This window comes from Talpa europaea, assembly GCF_964194135.1.
Source record: "Talpa europaea genome assembly, chromosome: 2".
Classification (NCBI taxonomy): Eukaryota; Metazoa; Chordata; class Mammalia; order Eulipotyphla; family Talpidae; genus Talpa; species Talpa europaea.
In genome coordinates, this window is record NC_140068.1 from 95,161,874 (window position 1) to 95,187,055 (window position 25,182).

At 51.6% G+C, this 25,182-nt stretch overlaps 2 protein-coding genes across 2 annotated transcripts; both read right to left on the bottom strand.

Annotated features, from left to right (window-relative positions):
- Positions 1 to 8,541: 8,541 nt before the first annotated feature.
- RPL10A (ribosomal protein L10a) lies at positions 8,542 to 10,383 on the bottom strand. Its single transcript, XM_084228627.1, has 3 exons — positions 9,962 to 10,383; positions 9,195 to 9,367; positions 8,542 to 8,882 (listed from the first exon to the last, which is right to left on the bottom strand). The coding sequence occupies exons 1-3, from the start codon at positions 10,017 to 10,019 to the stop codon at positions 8,712 to 8,714; spliced, it is 402 nt and encodes a 133-aa protein (XP_084084753.1). The 5' UTR covers positions 10,020 to 10,383; the 3' UTR covers positions 8,542 to 8,711.
- Positions 10,384 to 12,504: 2,121 nt separating this feature from the next.
- FANCE (FA complementation group E) lies at positions 12,505 to 22,574 on the bottom strand (the record flags this gene model as incomplete). Its single annotated transcript, XM_084229112.1, has 10 exons — positions 12,505 to 12,606; positions 13,285 to 13,410; positions 15,767 to 15,833; positions 17,582 to 17,660; positions 17,849 to 17,972; positions 18,351 to 18,494; positions 18,771 to 18,839; positions 19,138 to 19,182; positions 19,707 to 20,310; positions 22,327 to 22,574. 10 exons carry the CDS (start codon positions 22,572 to 22,574, stop codon positions 12,505 to 12,507), a joined length of 1,608 nt encoding a protein of 535 aa, XP_084085238.1.
- Positions 22,575 to 25,182: the final 2,608 nt, after the last annotated feature.

Genomic DNA, 25,182 nt, shown 5'->3' on the forward strand with positions numbered 1-25,182 from the left:
AATGTGGCACGTGGCTGGGCGGGGGCCCCCAAGGCCTGGCTCCTGCTCAAGGGGAAAAAAAATTAAAGTTATTTGTTTGTGGGTCATTTGTGCGCCAACTGTGTGTCAGACCTCCGGGTCGGAGCAGCTGCGGGTAGACACTCATTCTAGGTCCTGGTGTTTCACCCAATCCCACTCTATCTCTGCCAGGGGACCCCAAACCCTACCCACCCTCTAAATAGGTATGATTCAAAGGACCTGCGAAAATTTTGCCAACCCCAACCTTTATCCCACCTCCTCTAGCTGTGAGTAGAGCCTTGAATATGCCCAGCACTGGCCTAGCCTCTTTTTTTAAACAAGATTTATTTATTTATGCATACAAGAGCTGGGGTACAGGTCAGAGGTGCAGGGGGTGAGAGGATTCACCATAGACAGAGTGGGGAACAGAACAGGCAGATCTATGGAAATACATTGCTGAGGGGAGCAAGTCAGGAGAGGTCTGTTGCACCATGTGGGCAGCTCCCTGGCCAGCCAGGGATGGAACTTGTGCTGCAGATAGCTTCAAAGTGCTGATCTTAACTCCTTGCGCCATCAGGGAGGTCCTGGCCTAGCCTCTTTATGCTGCATTGTCTCTCTAAATGAAATGACTTACCCATGGTCACCCAGCTGCCAAATCCCCACCACACTCACATGGATGAGAGGCTCATGGACACTGAGTGCTCTGCCATGGGGGTGTCTATCCAGGGGAAATGAGGTTCCAACCTGCTCCCACCTGCCTGGAAAAGTCCTTTCCTGGCTGAGCCCACCCTACCCTTATTCCCTGCACTCACAAGGCAGGGGCCACAGAGTGAAGGCAGTGTCCTCAAGGGAGATTGTCCCCATGGAGGCTACTTCAGCCTTTTTTCCCTCAGTTGTGGATGAATTAACTGGACTTGTTCAGTAATGGACTGAACATTTGGGCCTAAAGAACTATGACAACAGAACTGAGTTTAGAATGTTAAGTGAGGGCCTCCCTGGTGGCACAAGGGGTTAAGACGCAACCTATGAATCTGTCCGTAGCCACTGCAGCGCAAGTTCGATCCCCCGGCCAGCCAGAGAGCAACCCACATGGCACAGCAGACCTCTCCTGTCTCACTCGCTGCTCCCTCAGCAGTGTATTTCAGTCAGTCTGCCTGTTCTGTTCCCCACTCCGTCTCTGGTGAATCCTCATCCCCCACACCTCTGGCCTGTACCCCAGCTCTTGTATGCATAAATAAATAAATCTTAAAAAAAAAAATGTTCGGGCCTCCCCGGTGGCGCAGCTGTTTAGCGCTGGGTTGCGAAGCTGCCCGCAGCCTCTGCGGCGCCAGTTCGATCCCCGGCTGCTCCCCGGCCACCGGAGGAGGGTCCCACATGGCGCGCAGACCTCTCCTGCCGCCCGCTGCTCCCCTCAGCAGTGTACTTCATCAGTCTGCCTGTTCTGTTCCCTGCTCTGGCTCTGGTGAATTCTCGCACCCTCCCGCGCTTCTGACTGTACCCAGTGCTTGTATAAATAAATAAATAAATAAATCTTTAAAAAAAAAAAAAAAGTTCAGTGAGAGGAGATTCATGAAGTTAACTAAAATGCAGGCTGCCCAATTAAGTCAATTCCAGATAAACAATGACTATATTTTAAGATTTAAGTGCCATGTTATACCAAAAAATGCATTGTTTATCTCAAATTTAAATATATCTGGGTGTGTTTTCATTTGCTGTGTTTGGCAACCGTACTCAAGAATCTAGAATATTCTAGATCATTCTGGTCCAACCTCCAATTTTACAAATGGGAAAAGAGGTTGAGGTTAAATGGTCTCGTTCAGTCAGTGGTGACACAAGATTTGAATCTGGTCTACGTAACTCCAAGTCCATATGCTCACTATACTACTTAAATAACCAGGTGGCTTTTTGTCTTTCTACCACTTTATTTATTTATTTTTTTTAATAGAGGCATGTTTTATTTATTTGTTTGTTTGTTTTGTTTATACATGCACTGGGTACAGTCAGAAGCGCGGGAGGGTGAGAGAATTCACCAGAGCCAGAGCGGGGAGCAGAGCAGGCAGAAGGACCGAAGTACACTGCTGAGGGGAGCAGCGGGCGGCAGGAGAGGTCTGCGCGCCATGCGGGACCCTCCTCTGGTGGCCGGGGAGCAGCCGGGGATCGAACCGGCGCCGCAGAGGCCGCGGGCAGCTTTGCAACCCAGCGCTCAACCTCTGCGCCACCAGGGAGGCCCCTTTCTACCACTTTAGAGGGAGCATAGATTGTCACTTGCAGGGTGAAGAGAGGCATCCTGCCTGGAGCCTCAGTCAAGTGGGAGAAGTTCTGGAGGCAGAAATTGGTTTATAAAGACGCACTATCTGCCAGGCCTAGGGCTGGATATAAATCCGGTCTCTGCTGTAATATGTAATAGCTGTAATGGGGTTTGAAGCCTCATCAAATGGTGTGCTGCCTTCACTATCCTGTACTAAACAGTCTTCAGGTAATTTATTTTATTTTAATTTACTTATCTATAAAGATTTATTTATTTATTTATACAAGCACTGGGTACAGTCAGAAGCGCGGGAGGGTGAGAGAATTCAGAGCCAGAGCGGGGAGCAGAACAGGCAGACGGAAGAAGTACACTGCTGAGGGGGGCAGCGGGCGGCAGGAGAGGTCTGCGCGCCATGTGGGACCCTCCTCCACGGCCGGGGAGCAGCCGGGCATCAAACCAGCGCTGCAGAGGCTGGGACAGCTTTGCAACCCAGTGCTCAATTGCTGCTCCACCGCCACCGGGGAGGCCCCAGGTAATTTCTTTTAGAATAGGCTTCTCATGGAGAAAACTGAGAAAGGGGTCTCCCTCCCTCCCTCCCTCTCTCTCTCTCTCTCTCTCTCACACACACACACACACACACACACACACACACCTCTCCCTCACAAGCCCCACAAATGCAACAGATCTAGAGGTGGATGATGACTATTGTCAAGGTTCCAAAGTATTGTAGGGAAAGAGCCAGAGTAAGGTAGGCCCGGACTCTCCCGGAAGTGACTGTGCCCTGCTCAGGGTCTGGGGAAGCTGTAAAGGGCTGGGAGACTGAGACCAAAGAGTGGCCTGTGGTCTCTGCAGTCTCTGTTCCTCGGTCCTCACGTTCCCCTGGAAGAGGGAGGAAAGTAATCTTTTGTCAAAGTTATGGTCTGGGCACTGCCCTGGGGTTTCACATGATGGGGGGTTTATTTCTCTGCAGCACAAATGCCAGAGAACTAGGGTCCCCAGATAGCTGAACCCTGAACTCCAATGCAGGTGCACATTAAGCTTTAACTACTCATCCTAGAAGCCGGGATTGATTAAAATAGCTCAACCCTCATTTATAATTGCCTTGGTCAGTCTACACACATGTTCTCTACCTTTTCTTTCTGCTGGCTACGCCTTTCTTTTCTCTTCATTCTGGTGCTGTGGCCTCTTGGAAGGCAGGCCCCATGGCTCTAAACAGACTCCCCAGAGCCCAGTAGAAAGCAGCGTTTCTTTAAATTTGGTTTGTTGGTTTGGATACAGAAAGCTTAATGGATTCATAAAATGGAGTGGGTTTGACTTAAATTTGGTTGATTCAACTCAATAACCCAGAAAGACTCCAAGTTCCCAAGTATTTCTAAAACACACTCATTCACTTTGCCTTAGTGTTTCCGAAACTATTTTTCCTTGCTCATTTCGAACACACGGGTGTGACTGATTTTGAAGGCCAAGGCTCTCTCCATTCACCAGCAGTCGATGACAGGACCGTAGGACTGCCTGCAGCCGACTGAGAGGGACTGATCTGAATGGAATCAGTCATTCCCCAAGATTCACAAAAATCCATTCCCAGGGGCCTCCCTGGTGTTGCAGGGGTTAAAGACAGCGCTATCAAGCTATCACCAGTCACTGCAGCATGAGTTCGATCCCTGGCCAGCCAGGGAGCAACCCACATGGTGAGCAGACCTCTCCTGCCTCGCCTGCTGCTCCCCTCAGCAGTGTATTTTAGTCAGTCTTCCTGTTCTGCTCCCCACTCTGTCTCTGGTGAGTCCTCTCACCCCCCCGACCCCCGCACCTCTGGCTTACACCCCAGTTCTTGTATGCATAAATAAATCTTTAAAAAAAAAAAAATTCCCAGGTTGAGCCAGACAGGTATTTGGGTACAAGTATACCCACCGATACTGCACATTCTACAAACCAAAGACTTGTGGCCACCCTGAGACCAGCAAATCTATCAGAGCCATTTTCCAACAGCTCAGATGAGGGTTACCATTAGTGAAAAAGTATTTATTATTATTATTTTATTTTATTTTTATATTCCCCATACAATTACAACCCCCTTATTTTGACCCCAAACCCTCCTTTCCCCGACCCTTCCCCATAGTGTGTCTCTGGTTCATAGTTTTTTGTTGATCAGTATTTATTATTTTTAATTATTATTTTTATTTATTTTGTAGAACTGGGGTGTAGGCCACAGGTGCAGGAGATGAGAGGGGTCACCAGAGACAGAGTGGGGAGCAGATCAGGCAGATCTCCTGAAATATACTGCTGAGGGGAGCAGTGGGAGAGGCAGGAGAGGTCTGCTGTGCTGCCATATGGGTCCGCTCCCTGGTCGGGGATTGAACGCAGACCAGCAAGGTGATAACCATGAGACTTAATCCCTAGGCCACCAAAGGGGCCCAGAAAAAGTATTTTTAAACTATGTGCATTGTTATAACACCATCCCATATTAATGTAGTATGGTATAAATATTAATTTATTAAAAAGATTTTAAGATTTATTTATTTATGCATACAAGAGCTGGGGTACGGGCCAGAGATACAGGGGGGTGAGAAGATTCACCAGAGACAGAGTGGGGAACAGAACAGGCAGATTGACCGAAGTACACTGCTGAGGGGAGCAGCAGGTGAGACAGGAGAGGTCTGCTGCGCCATGTGGGTTGCTCCCTGGCCGGCCGGGGATCGAACTCGTGCTGCAGAGGCTGCGGATAACTTTATACTGCAGTGCTTAACCCCTTGCGCCACCAGGGAGGCCCTCATTGTTCATTTTTTGGACACTGTTTGCTTCCTCCTCTCAAGTGTAGTACTCAGAATTCCCACCACCAGATCGCCTGTGAACCATCACCATAGTCCCTTGTGCTCTTCCCTTCCCTGTAGAATGTCTGATTTATAGTTGCCTGCTAGTTTTCCTTTTATTTTTACTGTTTTTTCCCCCCCAGATCCCTTATTTGATTCCCTTATATTCCTCCCCTAAGTGAAACCATCCGATATTTTTCTTTTTCCTTCTGACATTTCACTGAGCATAATCCCTTGTTTGATTTTGAGTCTCCACTGTAGTGATCTGGCACTGACCCCGCAACAGTCGGGAGGTGTGCCTACAGCAGGACAGGTAGCCGTATGTAATCACCATTTACAACCGCTGTTTGAGTACTGCGTGCCTTGCACTGTGCAAAAACAATCCTTTTAAGTAGGCACTACCATCTGCTGCAAATACTAGCACCATCTGCACTTTCAGATGAGAAAACAAGGTTTAGTGAGGTTAACAGACCATTCAACTGGCTCCCAGAGCTCAGTGCGGGTCTGGGATTCCCACTCAAGCAGTGCAGGGGTGGGGAGGGGTGGCACTGGGGGCTCAGCTCACAGGTAATCCCACGGATTGCACAACAAATCACTGTAAACCCACTTGAGGTCTCAGGAACCTCCTCTGAAATCCTTGGCTCCATTGTGACCGACTTCACCCCTGACCACTACTGGCACAAACAGAATGACTGTTTGCTCTTAGGCTCAGAGGTGGTTTGTTTTCATCCTGGACCTTTCCTCTGCGTTCCATTGGCAACCCGAGGAGCAATCAGGGCCCATCTTAGCAAGTGCTGGGACTTCGATAGCCTCAGGGCCCTCAACCTTATCTTCTCTTGCTTGCTGTACTTTCAGTGTCTTGTGAGCAGCCTTGGTCAGAGGCAGGGCAAAAAGTGTATTCACCTTAGTTTTTTCTATTATTCCTCTAAGTCATCTAATCACTTTTTCTGCCTTATTTTTTAAGCTTTTTCTGATTACAAAGAGCCTAGAACTTCATAAAATCCCTAAGAAAATTAAAGCCAGGGCCTCCCTGGTGGTGCAGCGGTTGAACACCGCACTGCAAAGCTGTCCACAGCCTCTGCAGCACCGGTTCAATTCCCCGCCGGCCAGGGAGAACCCCACATGGCGCAGCAGACCTCTCCTGCCTCGCCCACTGCTCCCCTCAACAGTGTCTTTGGTCCATCTGCCTGTTCTGCTCCACTCTGGCTCTGGTGAATTCTCTCACCCTCCCACGCTTCTGACCTGTACCCCAGTTCTTGTATAAAATAAATCTTTAAAAAAAAAGAAAATTAAAGCCTTTGGGGCCTCTCTGGTGGCACAAGGGTTCAAGCCTCAGCACTATCAAGCTATCACCAGCCACTGTGGCATGAGTTCATTATCCCGACAGGGAGCTACCCACATGGCACAGCAGACCTCTCTTGTCTCACCCGCTGCTCCCCTCAGCAGTGTATTTCAGTCAGTCTGCCTGTTCTGCTCCCCACTCTGTCTCCCACACACCACCCCCACCTCTGGCCTACACCCCAGGTCTTTTATGCATATATCTTTTTTTAAAATAAAGAGGGTAGGGCCTCTCCGGTAGCCTAAGGGGTTAAGACCATCACTATTCCCCACGCTGTCTCATGCCCCACACCTCTGGCCTGTACCTCAGTTCTTATATGCATCAATAAATCTTAAATGGACATTTTGGTAATCTAAACTTCCAATCATCTTTACTACACATAAACTATTTCCCCTTTCAAACTGTGTTCTAGTTTTATAGCCAGTCTTGGCCCCTCTACTTATCAGTAGTTTGACAAACCTAGATGCTAACTCCCAATAACAATGGGTTATTAGAGGCTTCCCTGGTGGCACAAGGGATTGTCTCAGCATTATGAAGCTATCCGCAGCCACTGTAGTAGGAGTTCAATCCCTGGCCAGGGAGCAACCCACATGGCACAGCAGACCTCTCCTGTCTCACCCGCGGCTCCCCTCAGCAGTGTGTCTGTTAGTCCACCTGTTCGGCTCCCCACTCTTGTCTCTGGTGAATCCACTCACCCCCTCCACACCCCTAGCCAGTACCCCAGCTCTTGTACGCATCTTTTTTTTTTTAAACAATGGCTTATTACTAGGCTTGCCTGGTGGCACAAGGGGTTAAGCACAGCACTGTGAATTTGCTCCACAGCCATCCAGGGAGCTACCCAAATGGCAGAGCAGACCTCTCCTGTCTTGTCCACTGCTCCCCTCAGCAGTGTATTTCAGTCTGTTCCCCACTGTCTCTGGTGAATCCTGTCACCCTCCCTACCTCTGGACTGTACCCCTGTTCTTCCATGCATAAATGTATTTTAAAATAAAAAATCAGACTTCCCTAGGCCTCCCCTGGTGGCACAGCGGTTGAGCACTGGGCTGCGAAGCTGCCGGCAAAGGAACCCCCCTTACCTTCCCCCCCACCACCCCGTTGCACCACAGACCTCTCCTGTCTCACCCTCAGCAGTGTATTTCAACAATCTGCCTGTTCTGTTCCCCACTCTGGCTCTGATGAGTTCTCTCACCCTCCCACACTTCTGATTATACCCAGTGCTTGTATAAATAAATCTTAAAATCAGGCTTCCCTAGACCAAAGCCACTTTTCCAGGGTCTCCCCGGGGGCGCAGTGGTTGAACACTGGGTTGCAAAGCTGCCCACAGCCTCTTCAGCGCCGGTTCGATCCCCAGGGGCAACCCGGCCACTGGAGGGTCCCACATGGAGCAGACCTCTCCTGCCGCCCGCCCGCTGCTCCCCTCAGCAGTGTGCTTTGGTCCTTCTGCCTGCTCTGCTCCCCGCTCTGGCTCTGGTGAATTCTCTCACCCTCCTGCGCTTCTGACTGTACCCAGTGCATGTATAAATAAATAAATCTTTTAAAAAAAGCCACTTTTCCAGCAATGTTGGTGCTGTGACCCAATTTCTGGGTCACAGAAACTGCCGGGGGGGCAACGGGCTCCAAAGTTTCCAGTTTGACTCCACCCCAGACTAAGCACCCCTAGAAAAACATTGAAAGATTAGTGTTGCAAAAGCTCCATTTTCCTCCATGTCTTAGTAAATCACTCCATTGCACAGGCTGGGGTTGTGGACCACTCCCCACCAGAAGCATCTAGGAACCCAATCCCAATCATGTGTCACCAGCCTGGTGACTGACTAGACCACAAAGGTCACAGCCAGTGAATAAGGTCAGTATTTGCTCTTCGAGGACTCTAGCACACTGAGGCAATAGATGATACCGAAGCGTGACTCTAGCCTCGATGCCAACCTCCCATTAATTCCCCATAGTAGCTACAACAAAAAGAAATACAAGTCCTGACATACAGGAAAGCAGCTTCAGGATGCAGGCTCACAATGCCAAGGGACTTGAGGTTAAGATCACCAATACGAAGGCCCAATCTCTCATTCTACTACCAAATTGCAGGAACAACTTTGCCAGAGGCCCAGGGAACATCTACACCTCCCTCAGGGCTGCCTAGCAGCCTGTTTGGTTCTGTTGTCAAGTGTCCAACAGGTGTGAATGGGATGGCAAACTGGTTTGCAGTATGAACAGAATCACCACCCACCACTGGGAAGCCAGGAACTTCACAGGCTACAAAGTACCCACATCCCTCAACCAGACAGACTCTGATGATGGCAGCAATTAAAATTTATTAAACGGTGCCTTAGTACAGGCGCTGGGGTTTGCCCATGGTGCTCTTGATATATAAAGCCCGGACGTTTTGCCAATTCTTCTTGAGCAATGAGACCAGGAAATTGACAGCTAAGTGGATGTTGTACACAAGCTCATCATCTGTCATCTTCACGTGCCCAACAGCCACAGCCAAGCAAAGCACCTGCGTGAAGGGGAAGGTTATCAGGTTGGCAGAGAAATGGAAGAGAAAGACAAGAGTGGGCACACATCTATCTGCACGCCAAATGGCCCACCTCCCTCTCATCACCTAAAGCACAGTGGCTGACTCTGGTGAGTCTCACCAGGGCTGTCTGCAAAGCTCCAATCCAAACAGTTGAGTGGCCATGTGTGCTAAGTATCTTTAGAAATGCAAACCAAGGCTCCTATTTAGCTAAATGTGGATAACCTTCAGGGCCCTGCCACCTTCACCCTGGCTTTAGCCACATGTCCCTACCACACAGGAAACCAGATGTACCTTCTTCATTTGGAACTTGATGGTGGACTTTACTTCATCAACTTTAGCCACCATGTTCTCATTGTGGGTCAGCAAAGAAGGGAACTTTCCAGCCTTATTCAGGCCTGGACCCAGGATTCGTGGGATCTGCTTGATCAGAGACTCAGAAGCCAAAAATGCATCGTACTTCTTGGCTGGTAAAAAAGAGATTATGTTTAGAAACTGGCCCTCGATGGCAGACCTCCAAAACAGATCTGTACCCACTGCAAATATAGGCCTCCAACCAGGACACTCCACCACAGCTGCAGGACAGTCTTTCCTAACACTCTCCCAAACCTAGTTTATCTCCATCCTCTGGACTTTTTACTAGTCAATAGTCACATCACATTGTACCAGAAGCCCCAGCTGGCCCACAGCCCATGTTGCAATGGAAAATTACAATTGGATCCAAGCCGAAAATTCAGGCTACCTCCAAGGCATTAGAGACTAATGTCTTGGGGCATTAGGCCATAGAGACAAAGACTAAAATGTCCAATTCAGAACACATCAGCACCTCACAAGTCAATAGACTTGACCTCTCTAGAGAGCCACTGCCTGCCCTCTTCCCCTGACCAAAATCCAATCTTCAAGCAAACACAGGAAACTTCAGTTTACCTAACCTCAGCAGATCCTGCTCATAATTCTAGCCCCTTCATTAAAAAAACCCAAATGGCAGAGGTACCCCTTTGGCACCGCTCCAAGCTAACTCTGGTCCATTCCCCACACACCACCAACCCGGCCCTGCTCACCCAGCTTCTTCACCAGCTTCTTATTCTTGTTCAGCTTCTTCAGCGCCTCGATGTCCATGTGGGGGATGTCCACAGCCTTCGCCTCGTCACAGTGCTGCTGGTCTCCCAGCACACACACAGAGAACTTGGGGCGGGGGGTGGACTTAAGCCTGCGTTTTGGGGAACAGAACCAGTCACGCCCAGCTCGGGGTCCAAGGACAGGTGAGTGGTCTGGGACCGCAGCCGCTGCTGAGCCTTACCCCGTGTCCACAGTCACCAACAGCCAGCCTGGCTTCTCAGGCTGGCCGGCGGGCTCGGCCGAGGCCTCCCCACGCCTCCCCTCTTGTTTTAAGACCCAGGGTGGGGGTCCGTCCAGACTCGCCTGCCCGAGGCAGGGGTCCGAACTACCCGCGCGCTTCAGTGGCGCCCGTGCCCGTCTGCCTCCGGCTCAAGGCGAGCCCCGAAGGCGGAGACCCACACGGGGGGCACTGAGGGCCGGGTGGGATCGGAACGGTGCCAACCTGACGGTGCCCGAGAAACGTTTGTCCTTTTGAGGGTCATAGTTCTTCAAGCTGATCTGCAGCTCCACCGTCTCCAAAAACCTGAGAGAGAGAAAGCAAGTGACGCCCCGCCCGCGGCTCCGGCCCCGGCGCCCGCCCGCCCGCCGGCCCGCGCTTACTTGCGGCGCTTGCGCTGGTTCCCGTGCAGGACTTCGCGCACCGCCTCGTACAGCGTGTCGCGGGAGACTTTGCTGCTGCGGGAGACAAGCAAGACGAACGCTCAAGACCTCCGGCGTGTCCGCGAAGCCTCAGGCTTCCAGGCGAGGGCGGCGCGGGGGCCACACTCCACGATTCAGGGCGCCACGTCGGACGCTCTGGGTCCCAGAACCAGATCCGAGCCCCGAGGGCCGCTACTGTCGGCCAGGTCTGGGCGCGACCTCCAATGGCGGACCCGCAAGCCGACCATCCGGGCAGGAAATGCCCCCCGTGAAACACTGGCAAAGACCCCCCCCCATTCCGTCTGCAGGGTCTCCCACCCCACGAGGGTGTGTGGGGGAGGATGAACGCGGATAGCACTCTACACGTTACTTACCTCATGGTGCCTCCCGCAGCAGTAGCCGGAAAAGAGGCTACCAGCCACCGCGCATGCGCTCAAATACGGGCCTTGTTCTCGCGAGACATGCCTTTTCCGGTGGCTTCCCTCCCGAGCGCCGCGCTCTGTGGCCGCTGGGGGGCGCCGCGCTGCGCCGCAGCTCCGTAGCTAGGCGAGGACCCGAGATGCTGCAGGCCAGCGCGCCCCGTTGCACCGAGATCGCTATTCGCGCCCGCTACTGCCAGGCTCTTAGGGAACAGACCGGGTCCAGGGTTCAAGCTTCAATAGTCGCACGTCCTGGGCACCACACCGTGATCGCCGCTGAGAGCGTGCAATTCCTGTGTTTTGTCTCTCAAATCTCCGCTGTCCACTTCCAGCTGACCCTGGCACCCGCTTCAGCTCTCTAAAGCAGGCTTCACTCCTGACCTCTCCTTCCTCATGTGGTTCTAACTGGGGACTCATGGCTTCTGAGAGAAAGTTGAGAAGGGAAAGCTCAAGACTCAAGGCTCTGCTCCTAGCCTCTCAAGCTTTAAAGTGGGGGAGAGCTGGCAAGGTACTGGAATGAACTTTCACCTGACAGTTGATTCAGGTGAGCGTTTACTAGAAGGGCCTGGCTAGGCACCGTGGGAATTTAAGGATGGAAGACAGACTTGCCCACGGTATTGCAAACTCTTAAGGTTTCTTCTGCTCTTTCCTGGGTCCAACAGGCCCCACCCTCTTCTCAGCACAAATAACTTAAACCCAGCAGCCCTTCGGATTTCTCCTGAAATATCATCTGCCCAAAAGCCTTTCCAAACTCCACACTAAATCACCCCCAGCTTTCAGCCCCCGTCCGTGGTGGGACTGGAGCTGGTGGTATCACATATTATCTGGCCCGACAGAAAATGAATGAATGAACTTCACAACCACCAGGAAAAAGATGACCCTTGTCACTGAGCAGGATGGGGGTGAGGTTTGTATGTGTGTATCTATGTGAATGTTCACTTTCAACATACACCCAGTTAATAGGCAGGCAGGTACTGCTTCTAATAAGACATTATTGAATTTTCTGCTTTTTATTAAATACCAATGATAAATTATTCAAGCCAGAAATAAGTACACAGAAGGTCCTAATACACACTTGAGATTACAGGGCTCCTGGAGCATCATTCATCTCCTCTGGTTCTGCTCTGACCATTCTGCCTATCAGTTTCTGTCCCCTCAGCCTGAGGAAGCAATGTCAAGGAGTTAGCGCAGGGTCAGCAGCACTTGGAAATACAGCTCATCTGGCCCATTTAGTTCAGGACCCTCCCTGCTGGCTGGGAGGCCTAGATCGCCTCTCTGCAGCCTGGAGCAGAGAGGCAGCTGGTTCCTAGAATAACAAGGCTCATTGCAGGCAAGGGGTCAAGGGGTCAGGGTGAGGTGCTGAGGGCAGAAGTGTCCTTCAGGACTCTGGCAAGGTAGCTCCAGGAGTGTGGTCCCTCGGTAGATGGTCAGGGCGCCAGATGTCGCAGGGCAGCCCACAGGGATTTCCTGAGGAAAGTGGTGTTGGGTTCCAGAGCTGTGGTCAGGCCCAGCCTCTGAGTCTCAGTGATCTGAGAAGGAAAAGTCTTTTCAGGACTCCATAGGTTGATCCCTTCCTACTCCCCTTTGCCCCACAAGCTGTGTTTAGGAAGCAGAAAGGAAACCAGGCCACAAGGACAATGGAAGAAGATGACTACCTGAGCAATCGAACCTTATTATTTCACTATGATTAAGCAAGGTCTTTGGATTCAGGTGGAGCTGCGGTCAAACACTAGCTGTACAACTTACTAAGTTAGCCACATTAAGAACAGTTGGCAATTATTGGGCACTTCCTGTGTGGGAGCACTTTATATGCATTACTTCATATAATCCTCATAACCCTCCCATTTTACAGATGAGTAAACTGAAGTTCAGAGACACTCCAGTGCTCACCTCTCACCTGGCTCCTCCCAGATATGATATGTTTATCATCTGTCCCCCTCGCACTTGCCCTCTAGGGAAGAGGGGTCAACTCAACGGCAGGAACTACAGTGCGGTCACTGTTGATTCCCCAATGCCCCACACAGCATCTGGCCCATGGTAGTGTTGACTAGCTGGAAGAACTCCAAAGAAGTCCCATTCCCCAGTCCAGGGCTTGAATCTGTAATTTTCCTGGCTAATGCTCAGTGTTTTTCTCCCTGCAAACATCTGGACACCCTGTGGCAGGATCAGAGCAGCAGGACCGGTCTCGTGGCCCTATCAACACTCACAATGGCCTGATACTTGTTCATCACTGTCAGCATGAGCTTGGCGTAGGCCATGGATGTACAGGCTGCTGGCCCTTCTTTACAGAGCTTCTCCATCAAGACATCGAACTTCTCAGGGGTCATCTCCACCTGCACATGGGGAGATGGAGCAGTAGCACAAGCAAGGCCCTGGCGGGGCATCCCAGGTGGCGTAAGGGGTTAAGCATCAGCACTATGAAGCTATTTGCAGAACTACAGCATGAGTTCAATCCCTGGCCAGGGAGCTACCCACATGGCGCAGCAGACCTCTCCTGTCTCACCTGCTGCTCCCCTCAGCAGTGTATTTCTTTTTTTTTTTTTTTAATAATTTTTTTTAATAGAGGCATGTTTTATTTATTTGTTTGTTTGTTTGTTTGTTTATACATGCACTGGGTACAGTCAGAAGCGCGGGAGGGTGAGAGAATTCACCAGAGCCAGAGCGGGGAGCAGAGCAGGCAGAAGGACTGAAGTACACTGCTGAGGGGAGCAGCAGGCAGCAGGAGAGGTCTGCGCGCCATGTGGGACCCTCCTCTGGTGGCCGGGGAGCAGCCGGGGATAAAACAGGCACTGAAGAGGCCGCGGGCAGCTTCGCAACCCAGCACTCAACCACTGCGCCACCAGGGAGGCCCCTCAGCAGTGTATTTCAGTAGATCTGCCTGTTCTGCTCCCCACTGTCTTTGGTGAATCCTCTCACCACCACCCACCTCTGGCCTATACCGCAGCTCTTATATGTGAAAATAAATAAATCTTTAAAAAAAAAAAGAAAAAGAAAAAGACCTGGACTCTTCATTCAGTTAGTCCTGGATTCAATTCCCAACACCATGGTTTCCTAATGGGGCAAGTCATTCAATCAAGCAAAGCCTCGGTTTCCACATCTGTAATAGGGGACTCATTAAATATCTAACTCCGAAGACTGTGGAAAGGATTACATGAGATAATGCATCAAAAGCCTGGCACAGAGAGCTCAGAAAATGGTAGCTACTGTTGCAAAGGCTTCAAAATAGAACCAATGGGAAGCCAAGGAGCCCTATCCTGGCTTGGTGGTTGAAGATAGAAAAGAGCTGAATGTATAAAAGAGAAGCTACAAGGCGTACCCCCAGCATAGTAACAACAGCTCTTCACAAGACTTTAATAAAGTACTTTCTATGTATCAGGCACTGTTCTACACACTTGATACCAACTACATCATTCCAACCTCAACCTAGTCTTATGTGAGAAGTACAATCCTTTGGTAGATGAGGAAACTGAAGCATAAAGAAATCAGGCCAGCTATCCAAGTTATAAACAAATGAGGTAGAATTTTAGGTACTAACATGGAAAAACTGCCAAAATAAGTGAAAAAAAAAAAAAAGCAAATTATAAAGCACTGAGTGGGGTATGTTACTCTCTCTGAGAAAAGCAGTGGGAAAGTGCATTTAAACGTGTTTCTTTTTATCTATGAAACATCTCTGGGAGGGTTCCCATGAAATTAGTAAAATTGGTTAGCCCTAGGGAGGATAATCTGGATGACTCAGGGAGAGGAAAGGGGAATATTTCCCACTGTATCCTTTCCAACATTCAAAATTGTGAACAGGGCCTCCCTGGTGGCGCAGCGGTTGAGCGCTGGGTTGCAAAGCTGCCCGCAGCCTCTGCGGCGCCAGTTCGATCCCCGGCTGCTCCCCGGCCACCAGAGGAGGGTCCCACATGGCGCGCAGACCTCTCCTGCCGCCCGCTGCTCCCCTCAGCAGTGTACTTCGGTCCTTCTGCCTGCTCTGCTCCCCGCTCTGGCTCTGGTGAATTCTCTCACCCTCCTGCACTTCTGACTATACCCAGTGCATGTATAAACAAACAAACAAACAAATAAATAAAGCATGCCTCTATTAAAAAAAAAAACAAAAAAAAAACAAAATTGTGAACATATGAACCTACCACTTACTTAAAAATAAAGTTAAATTCACACACACATGAAAAGTCCCTCCCTGGGCCTCCCTGATGGCGCAAGGGATTGAGCGTCAGCACTATGGAGCAATCTGCAGCTACTCCAGTGCGAGTTTGATCTCTGGCCAGGGAGGTGACCCACATGGCGCAGCAGACCTCTCCTGCCTCGCCTGCTGCTCCCCTCAGCAGTGTATTTCAGTCAGTCTGCCTGTTCTGTTCCCCACTCTGCCTCTGGTGAATCCTCTCATCCTCCACACCTCTGGCCTATACCCCAACTCTTGCATGCACAAATAAATAAATCTTTAAAAAAAAAAAAGTCCCTTCCCAAGTCCACCCAACTTGTAAGAGGTAGAAGTGGGGTTTACCATGCAGTCAGTTCTCTGTGACCAGCCTTTCAAGCCCTAAGACTCTCCCATTAACACAGGGTACCCTGCTGGACGGTGGCTGTCCTACCTCCCCCTCCATCACTGAAAGGATCAGAAGCCACGAGCCCATGCCTGTCACACACGGGGCGCTTCCGCATCCACTCTTGGTGTGGTAGCTCACTCACCTGCCGCTCCAAGAGTGCCTGCAACACTGAAAAAGTCTCTTCCTTCCAGGGCAGCTCCAAGATCTGCCTGCAAAGCACAGGTCACAGTGAAAGAAGCCCAGCCTCACACCCAAGGCTGGATGTCTACTGCTCCTCTTCCCAAAGCAGGGCAAGGGCCTGAGGACAGCCATGAATCCCAGGCAAAGAGGAAGCAGTCAGAGCACCCGTGATGTGGTCAGCCACCCAGTAGCCACTGCCAAGGTGCCCATTCTCAGTGCTGGGAAGCCCCAAGGAGCTGACAATGAAAGACTTGGCAGTGAGATGTACAAAGGTCCCCTGAAAAATGACCAGGAGTTGAGAGTGAATCCTGAGTACAAAAGGTGAAGGCAACCCAGGAGAGAGGATGAAGATGGAGTGAGACGTGGGCCTCCCCGGTGGCGCAGTGGTTGAGCACTGGGTTGCGAAGCTGCCCGCAGCCTCTGCAGCACCAGTTCGATCCCCAGCTGCTCCCCGGCCACCAGAGGGTCCCACATGGCGCGCAGACCTCTCCTGCCGCCCGCTGCTCCCCTCAGCAGTGTACTTCGGTCCTTCTGCCTGCTCTGCTCCCCGCTCTGGCTCTGGTGAATTCTCTCACCCTCCCACTCTTCTGACTACCCAGGGCTTGTATAAATAAATAAAAAATAAATAAATCTTTAAAAAAAAAAAAAAAGATGGAGTGAGACAGCAGCAAGGCTTCTCAAAAGAGAGCCTCCTCAAGCCATGGCGAGGTCCAGCCCAGCTGCCTGGTCCTACTGCGCCGTCCTCAGTTCGTTTGGAAAAGCAGCATGTCATGCAAATAGGCTCGGGTTTGCTCCTAGGCTTTACCACTTGCTGGCTATGTGACCTCTGGCCGAGCCCCTTGAGCTCTCTGAGCTTCAGTTTTTCCATCTCTCAGGCTGCAGCACCACCTACCTCCCGGGACTACAAGAAGACTGAGATCAAGAATCTAAGGCACAGAGAAAGTGTTTGATGCTCATTGCTTCTCCATGTCTGCATCTTGATTCCCCAATTTTAATACTTAAATTTAACACCAACTTAATAATATTTGAGCAATTACTGAATATAGCACTGCTGACTATAGGTCTTTATGTATTAGCATGGGGGTGTAGGCCAGAGGTACAGGGGGGGGTGGGGGTGGTGGTGAGAGGATTCACCAGATACAGAGTGGGGAGCAGAACAGATATACACTGCTGAGGGGAGCAGCGGGCAAGACAGGAGAGGTCTGCTGCGCCACAGGGTCAGCTCCCTGGCCGGGGATCGAACTCAGGCCATAGTGGTGAGAGCGCTGAGACTTACTTAACCTCTAGGCCACCAGGGAGGCCCTGCATTAGCATGTTTAACATCAGAAAAATCCTACAGTGTCATCGCCATTTTTCATATTCCATATTCTCCTGGGCTCAGGAATTTAGTTCATTAAAAGATAAGGTTGAGATTTGAAACCATGTCCATCTGACCCCAGAGCCTTGTGCCTAACCATTGCACCATGTCCCAGCTATACTGTGAATTACTCAGAACAACCCCAGCAGCGGGGGGCAGAACAGTCACTGCAGGGACTTTTCTTGGTCCCTGAAAAACAGGAGTATGGCTTGGGAATGTGCACGGGATAGCAACTTGCACAGGGCCAGTTGAGAAGGTATAAGCCAGGTGCAGGTAATAGTGCTGGGGGGCTTTGGCTGTGATGTCACCCATCTGTCAGGCCAGGGTCTAATGCCTTGCCAGCACCAACGCCAGAGTGCCAGGAGCAGGACTGGCCAAGGGAGGAGCAGGAATAGGCAGCATGGAAGCCTGTACACTCACCCTAGCAGTAGAAGCTGAGTGTCTGGCTCCAGGGACCTGTCCTTCATAAGGCAACACAGTAACTCTGTTTGAGCTGGACCTGGGTAGGAAAGAGCAGGGGACAGTCTGGGAGTAGGTGGCAGGAGAGGATGGGACTAGGAGGTACCGTCAGGGAAGCAACTGGTGTCTTTACTTATTTTATACCCAACTCCTGCCAGGGCCACCCTGCTGAAGGGTGCCAGGAACACAGGGCAGAGCTACCAGGCCCGGGGCTGGTTCCAGAATTACCTATTCCTGGGGCCTGGAGCACAGGACCAAGGAGGGCTCTACAGAAAGAGTAGGTATACTTGGCACAGAAGGAGGTCAGGGCAGTCGTGAGCAGGCGGGAGGCTGAGGAAGTCAGGGTAAGAATCTATAGTCAATGGGGAGGAAAACATTAAGCATTTATTCTTCCCTTCATAAATGTCAGATCCATAGTTCAAACGGTAATACAGATTACAGAGGAAAACAATATATTTTATTCAGGACTTACAAGGACCCAGCCTTTGGAAAGACTCAAAAAGCACCTCATCCCAGCTCCCAAATCCAAAAGCCCTTTCAGCAGCTTCTAAGGGGTCTGGGGCCCAAGAGGAAGGAGTTAGATGGCATGAGGGTGGGCAGCCTGGGGGTCCATGCCATCCCCTTGCCTCAGGAGGCCCCAAAGGAAAGTCACTTGCATGGCTAGGAACCCCTTCTCCCAGCCATCACCCTGCTGAGGGCTCAGCCCCTCCCACATTTCCTTGGCACTTACCCGCCCAAGAAAGAGGCTCCTGGTCAGCACAGTAGCGTTGCCAAGGCTGAGATCTGGTGAGAGGGCCAGCAGCCAGGTGCTGAGCTGCAGGAGACCTGTGTCCGAGAGCTGCGGGAGCTGCAGCTGGGCACACAGCAGGTCCATCTGCCAAGCAGGAGGAAAGACATGGGGACACTCAGACTGTCCCTGCTAGGCTGTCTTCAGCCTCAAGCACTTGGGCGGAAGAGGCAGGGCAAGGAAAGTCTGGAAAGTTGCCCTAGAGGAACCAGGGCTGAAGGAAACCACTGAGCGTGATCACAGCACCTGAGTCCGAAAACCTGACAAAATTCCCTCCCTAAATTTGCACTTGAGTCCGGGAAATGGAAAAAGGCTGGGGAGAGGGGATGTATGCTCAGGGCTGGGCCGTCTTTCTGGGCTCACCTGGCTGGGACTACATTCATGGAGAAGCTGCAGCTCAACTGGGGGGGCACCTTCCAGCCTCTCCAACCCCTGGGAAGATAAATCCCACATTAGTGCTGCTGTGCGTCACACTAAGTCACGGAGTCCCTCCCACACCCACCCCCTTACATGGGCACAGGGGGTGACTGAGGACCCTGGAAGACGCGGCAGAGGAGAGAAACATGTCTGGAGTTACTTATCTGTTCTTGGACCAAGAAAAGTCCCTGCAGTGACTGTCCTCAGACCTTCACTCCAACCCTGCCCCCCAGTCCTACCCGGCTGGAACCTCACTGCATCGAGGCTTCCCTGGGCACAGCTGGGGTATTGTGAGCAGGGTGGGGCCAGTCACCTCTCTGTAGGTCTTTAGCCGCTGCTGCAGCCTGGGAACCAAGTCCTGCAAAGGAGAGCCCAGTCACCACCCAGTCCTGACCCCCATCGTGTGGCCACAAGTGCAGTCCTGACTCCCTCTCCTGAGAAGGCCCCAGCTCAGTGGGAGCTTTTGGGCAGAGATGATTCAAGAGAGCCAAGAACACGAAGCCTGTATCCTGAACTTGAAAATTCAAATTAGACAAGTCCTGTGTCAATCAGCTCTGCATTCTTGTCTTGTTTGCATCCACCCTAATGGGGACAGACCCAGGCCTTGGGCTGGATACCAGCATGGGGTGGCAGGAGTGGCTCCAGAGGGTCTCCTCTTGCCGGGAACACTTTAGCCCCAAGTGAGATCATTACGCCAAGGGTTTCCCATCTCCAGGAGAGGATAATGGGGACCGTGACTGCCTTCCCTCAACCCTGCCCACCTTCCCTTGCTCCAAGGACTAGTCACCCCAATTGAGAAAGTGTCCCAAAGAGCTTTTAACCTGATAAATCCCCACCCCTGAAGGATCACTCCAACTAAATCCAGTCTCCTCACCCTAATACCTGGATAGCTTTGGGCAACTCCAAACTCGCAGCTGTGCCCTTAGCATCCTCCAGACTCTGACCAGCCTCTCTGGGCTCCACCCCCACAACATGTGGCTTCTTAACAGGTGATGTACTTTCTCCATCTGCCAGGGATTCCAATGATTCCTGCTCAGCTGTCTCATGACATTCTTCTTCTATTTCCAAACAACGGAATCGTTTGGGAGTCCTTTCCCCTTGGGAACTGCCAGGGTCATCTTCTGGCTCCTTTCTGCGCTTCCCAGGCTGCTGGGAGTCCCTCTCTTCTTCCTCTTTGGGGTTTGGGGTCTGGGGCAACTTCAATCTCCTGCCGCCTTGGCCCAACTGCCTACATAGGCCTTGGAGCTGACTCTGGCACCTTTTAGACAATGGGGACACTTCTTCAGTGGAGAACCCAAGTCCCAGATCTCTTCGCAGCAATTCCCCCAGGGCTCTGAGCCAGACATCAGGGTCAGGGCTTGCGTCCTGCTGAGCAATCCGCAGCACTGGGAGGAGCTTGCTTTCAGGCAATGATGGCTGAACAGCTATCAACAGGGTCATCAGGTTCCTCTGGCATAACTGGGGCAGTCGCAGCAGCAGTGGTTTCCTGAGAGGAAGAGTGAATTTTAGATGCCTTGAAGGACGCATATGGCAGACTGAGTAAAGATGGGGGCTAGATGGCACCAGGCAAGGGGGTTGGGAGATGGTGATGGTGCCTATCAGTATGAAGAAGGGGAACAGTATGAGTCATTCAACATGTTCATTATCTAAACTATGCTAGTACCTGCTCTTCTTCGCCATGCTTGGTTTTTTTTTTTAAGATTTATTTTATTTTATTTATGCATACAAGATCTGGGGTGCAGGCCAGAGGTGTGGGGGATGAGAGGATTCACCAGAGACAGAGTGGGGAACAGAACAGGCAGACTGAAATACACTGCAGAGGGAAGCAGCGGTTAAGACAGGAGAGGTCTTCTGAGCCATGTGGGTCAGCTCCCTGCCTGGGATCGAACTGTGCTGGGGATCAAACTGTGCTGCCATGGCTGCTGATAGCTTCATAGTGCTGAGACTTAACCCCTTGTGCCACCAGGGAGGAAGAAAAAAAAATGTAAAAATAATACTCCCAAGATGCTGTGCAACCCATGGCCTGCAGACCTGTGCTCCTTTGGTAATTTCCTGGAACTCAGAGTTACTCATTTGCCCAGTTCTGATGTTCAAGAACATGTGTTCCTGAGAGGTAGGGACAGCATCTCCTTCCTGTGACCCAGCCCCCAAAACAGCAGCAGCCTACAGCAGGCATTTGGGGCATGTTTATTAGATGGATTGTCTCAGAATAAGTATCCAGTCATGGGCCTCCCCGGTGGCGCAGCGGTTGAGCACTGGGTTGCGAAACTGCGCGCGGCCTCTGCGGCGCCGGTTCGATCCCCGGCTGCTCCCCGGCCACCAGAGGAGGGTCCCACATGGCGCGCAGACCTCTCCTGCCGCCCGCTGCTCCCCTCAGCAGTGTACTTCGGTCCTTCTGCCTGCTCTGCTCCCCGCTCTGGCTCTGGTGAATTCTCTCACCCTCCCGCGCTTCTGACTGTACCCAGTGCATGTATAAACAAACAAACCAGCAAACAAATAAATAAAGCATGCCTCTATAAAAAAAAAAAAAAAAAAAAAAAATAAGTATCCAGTCAACAACAAGGACTGCTGAGGAGAGAGCAATGTAGCCGACTGCATGTCATGAAGACATGAATCCAGATGCTGTGTGACCTGGGATTTGTTGGTGTGGCAAGCCATGGCTACACCCATCATGCTTCTGTCTACACGACTTTGCAAGGCTGTTTGTCATTGAAAGGTCCATGAAGGAAGCCAGAATGCAGGAGCCAACCAGGAAGCCCACCTGGGGGGCAGGAATGCGGATACCTGCCTGGATGACTCAGACAATGAGCCTCCCCCCACCCCCTAAGAGTCTCATCTCAGACAAAGAACCTCTACCTGCCCTACAAACTTATCCCGCCGTAGGAGCCCAACTACCCACCTGACCTCTCCTCGCCCTATAAAACCCTGCTTCCCCCTAACAACATGCGCAACTCCACTGAACCCCGCCTTGGGTCTGTGAGGTCCGCCTGGGGCGCAATAAACTTTCCCTCCCTTTGAGAAATGTAGCCTGGCTCTCCTTTTCTTTACCGCGCCGAACCTTTCAGTCATCACATACAGGCACTTTACAGAACTTATTTCTTTGTGGAAAATAAACAGAGAGAAAACTAATCACTAAAAAGATGGTCAATCTGGGCCTCCCTGGTGGCGCAAAAGGTTAAGACACAACCTATGAAGCTGTCCCCATGCACTGCATCAGGAATTCGATGCCCGGCCGGGGAGATACCCACGTGGCACGGCAAACTTCTCCTGACTCGCCCGCTGCTCCCCTCAGCAGTGTATTTCAGTCAACCTGCCTGTTCGGTTCCCCACTCTGTGGTGAATCCTCTCGCCCCCCACACCTCTGGCCTGTATCCCAGTTCCTATATGCATAAATAAATCTTTAAAAAAATAATAAAAAATAAATAAAAGCACCGCCTCGCGCGGTTGTGAGGGCGAAAACGCAGCGCCAGCGGCCGCCAAGCAGGAGGGCCGGACGACTTACAGCTTCAGGCGGCTGTCCGGGCCCTCAACGACCGGCTCCTCCCGGCACAGCGCCTCGAGGACGCGGTCCCAAGTGAAGGGCTCCCCGCTGCGGCTGCCCAGCGCCCGCAGCACCCCCAGGCCGCGCCGCGCCCCCTCGGGCCCCGCCTGCAGCGCCCGCAGCAGGAGGCGGACGGGGGCCTCCAGCTGAGCCCAAAACGCCGGCTCAGCATCCTCGGCCCCGGCGGGCGCCGCCTCTGGGGCCGCCATACCGCGCCGCCCCAGCTCTGGTTTCGGGGTTCAGCCCCCAAGCAGAGGGAAAGGGAGCAGCTTGCAGCGCCGGGCCCCTCCGGGGCGCTGGGAAGCCGCCACCGCCTGCCCCGCCGCCCCGCGAGCCGGGAAGTTTAGCGCGCGAAAGCAGAGGACGACAGAGGGGGCGTGGCTGGGGCGGGACCGGACGTGAGGAGACCGGAAGGGGCGGGGCCGGGAGGGGCGGGGCCGGGAGGGAGAGCCCCGAGAGTTGGCGTGGGGGGGCGGGGCGAAGGGTACGCGTGTATTGACGAGTGGGCGGGGTAAATGTCGGGGCGGAGCCAGAGCAAGAGAGTTGCTTGGGGGCGGGATCAGGCCCGAGAGTTGGGTGGAGGGAGGCGGAGCGGGGCTGGATGTGGGGTCCTGAACTCTCTTTCTTTCTCCACAGCTCCCTGAAGTGTAGGGCTGCAGAATGGATGTCAGGCGTCGCGTTGTACTTCGGGAGACAAACTGCACTTGCATTTAATTTTAGCTGACAGCCTTGCTCTTTGTAGATAGGTTTTACTCTAGGATTTGCTCACAATGTATCACCCCATCATAACTTCATCACTTTCACAGACCATCAACTGCTATCATTCGGGTTTCAGTCCTCTCCAAAATTATTATTTGAGGGCCTCCCCTGGTGGCGCAGCGGTTGAGCGCTGGGTTGCAAAGCTGCCCGCAGCCTCTGCAGCGCAGGTTCGATCCCCGGCTGCTCCCCGGCCACCGGAGGAGGGTCCCGCAAGGGGCGCAGACCTCTCCTGCCGCCCGCTACTCCCCTCAGCAGTGTACTTCGGTCCTTCTGCCTGCTCTGCTCCCCGCTCTGGCTCTGGTGAATTCTCTCACCCTCCCGCGCTTCTGACTGTACCCAGTGCTTGTACAAATAAATTAAAAATAATAAAAAAATTATTTGATGTACAAATACCCCTGAGGATAGGGTTGCAATAAAACCTACTGCCACCGATATGGTAAAAGATCTTGCTGTGAATTTCCAGAAAATCACCCTTGCTCTGGGGTCCAGGAGTGACTCCACTTCCCATGGTTTCAGTTTAAGGAAATCAGAAGGAGGCAGGCTTCCAGGAAGGGGTGGGGTGAGGGGAATCACTACAGAGGGAAGGGAAAAAGGGGAAAGGGAGAAAACCCTATAAATGCTACTTTGAGCTCCAGCTTGCATTTCCATCCTCCCATCTTCTGCACACACTTTCCTTCGCTCAATAAATCTTTACTGAGCACCTAGGAACTGGGAATACAGGGGACCCTTGCCCTTATTGCCATTCAAGCTGCGACAGACAAACAACTAAATAAATGAACAAAAGAATGTTTGATTGTGTTAAGTACCTTCAAGAAGAATATAGCAAGGAAGGGAGATAGGGTACGGTAATTTTAAATAGAATGGTCAGGCAAGATGAACCAGAAGGAGATAAGAGAGCAAGAGGTCTGTGGGGACCCTGTTTCAGGCAGAGGAGACAGAAAATGCAAAAGGTCCTGGGACAGAGGCTTGGCTGGAGCAGAGTGCACGCTGGGGAGTAATGAGATGAGATCAGAGAGGTATTAATGGGCCAGATCGCCTGAGGCCTGGAGGTCACAAAGACTTTGGCTTTTACTCTGAGTTGTATGGAAAGCCATGGGAGTATTTTGACCTTGAGCTGATTTCCATTCAAGCCAAGATTTTAATTTTTTTCCCCAAAATGTCTTCAAGAGAACTATTGAAAAAGACTAAGGAGTATTCCTTAAATAGTGTCTTCTTTGCAAAGGCCAAAATAGTGGGCAGGAAAGAAGTTTCTCCCACTTATATCTCAGATTAGCGGTTCTAATTTTTTTAAAAAAGATTTATTTATGCATACAAGACCTGGGGTACAGGCTAGAGGTGTGGGGCGGGGGTGGGGGGGGGAGGTGAGAGGATTCACCAGAGACAGAGTAGGGAACAGAACAGGCAGATGGACTGAAATACACTGCTGAGGGGAGCAGCAGGCAAGTCAGGAGAGGTCTACTGTGCCATGTGGGTTGCTCCCTGGCTGGCCAGGGGATCGAATTCGTGCTGCAGTGGCTGCAGATAACTTCATAGGTTGCATCTTAACCCCTTACGCCATCAGGAAGGCTCTAGGGGTTCTATTTTTTTTTTAAAGATTCATTTATGCATACAAGAACTGGGGTACAGGCCAGAGGTGCGGGAGGGTGAGAGGATTCACCAGAGACAGAGTGGAGCAGAACAGGCAGATTAACTGAAAACACTGCTGAGGGGAGCAGTGGGCATGACAAGAGAGGTCTGCTGCGCCATGTGAGTTGCTCCCTGGCTGGCCCATGTTCCAACTTGCTCTGCATAGCCTGCAGATAGCTTCATAGTGTGGTGCTTAACCCCTAGTGCCACCGGGGAGGCTCCCTAGTGATTCTAATTTGGTAGGAGATGTTCTTGGTCTGTTACAGGGCAGGGAGAGGGGTACCGCAGAACCCACAAACCTACCTGCTCTAAATATGTTCTGTCATCCACCACATCAAGACAAAGCACATAAGACCTTTAATGGAAAGGAACTTTAATACAATTAGTAAACAATACAGAAAAGACAAAGAATACAGTTTCTAAATGAAGCAC

Coding starts and splice junctions, on each gene's coding strand:
- RPL10A (XM_084228627.1), bottom strand. CDS start 10,019: ATGGACATCGAGGCGCTGAAGAAGCTGAACAAGAATAAGAAGCTGGTG. Junction 9,368..9,961: donor GAAGCTGGTGAAGAAGCTGG/GTGAGCAGGGCC, acceptor CTTTTTTACCAG/CCAAGAAGTACGATGCATTT. Junction 8,883..9,194: donor TCAAGTTCCAAATGAAGAAG/GTACATCTGGTT, acceptor CCCTTCACGCAG/GTGCTTTGCTTGGCTGTGGC.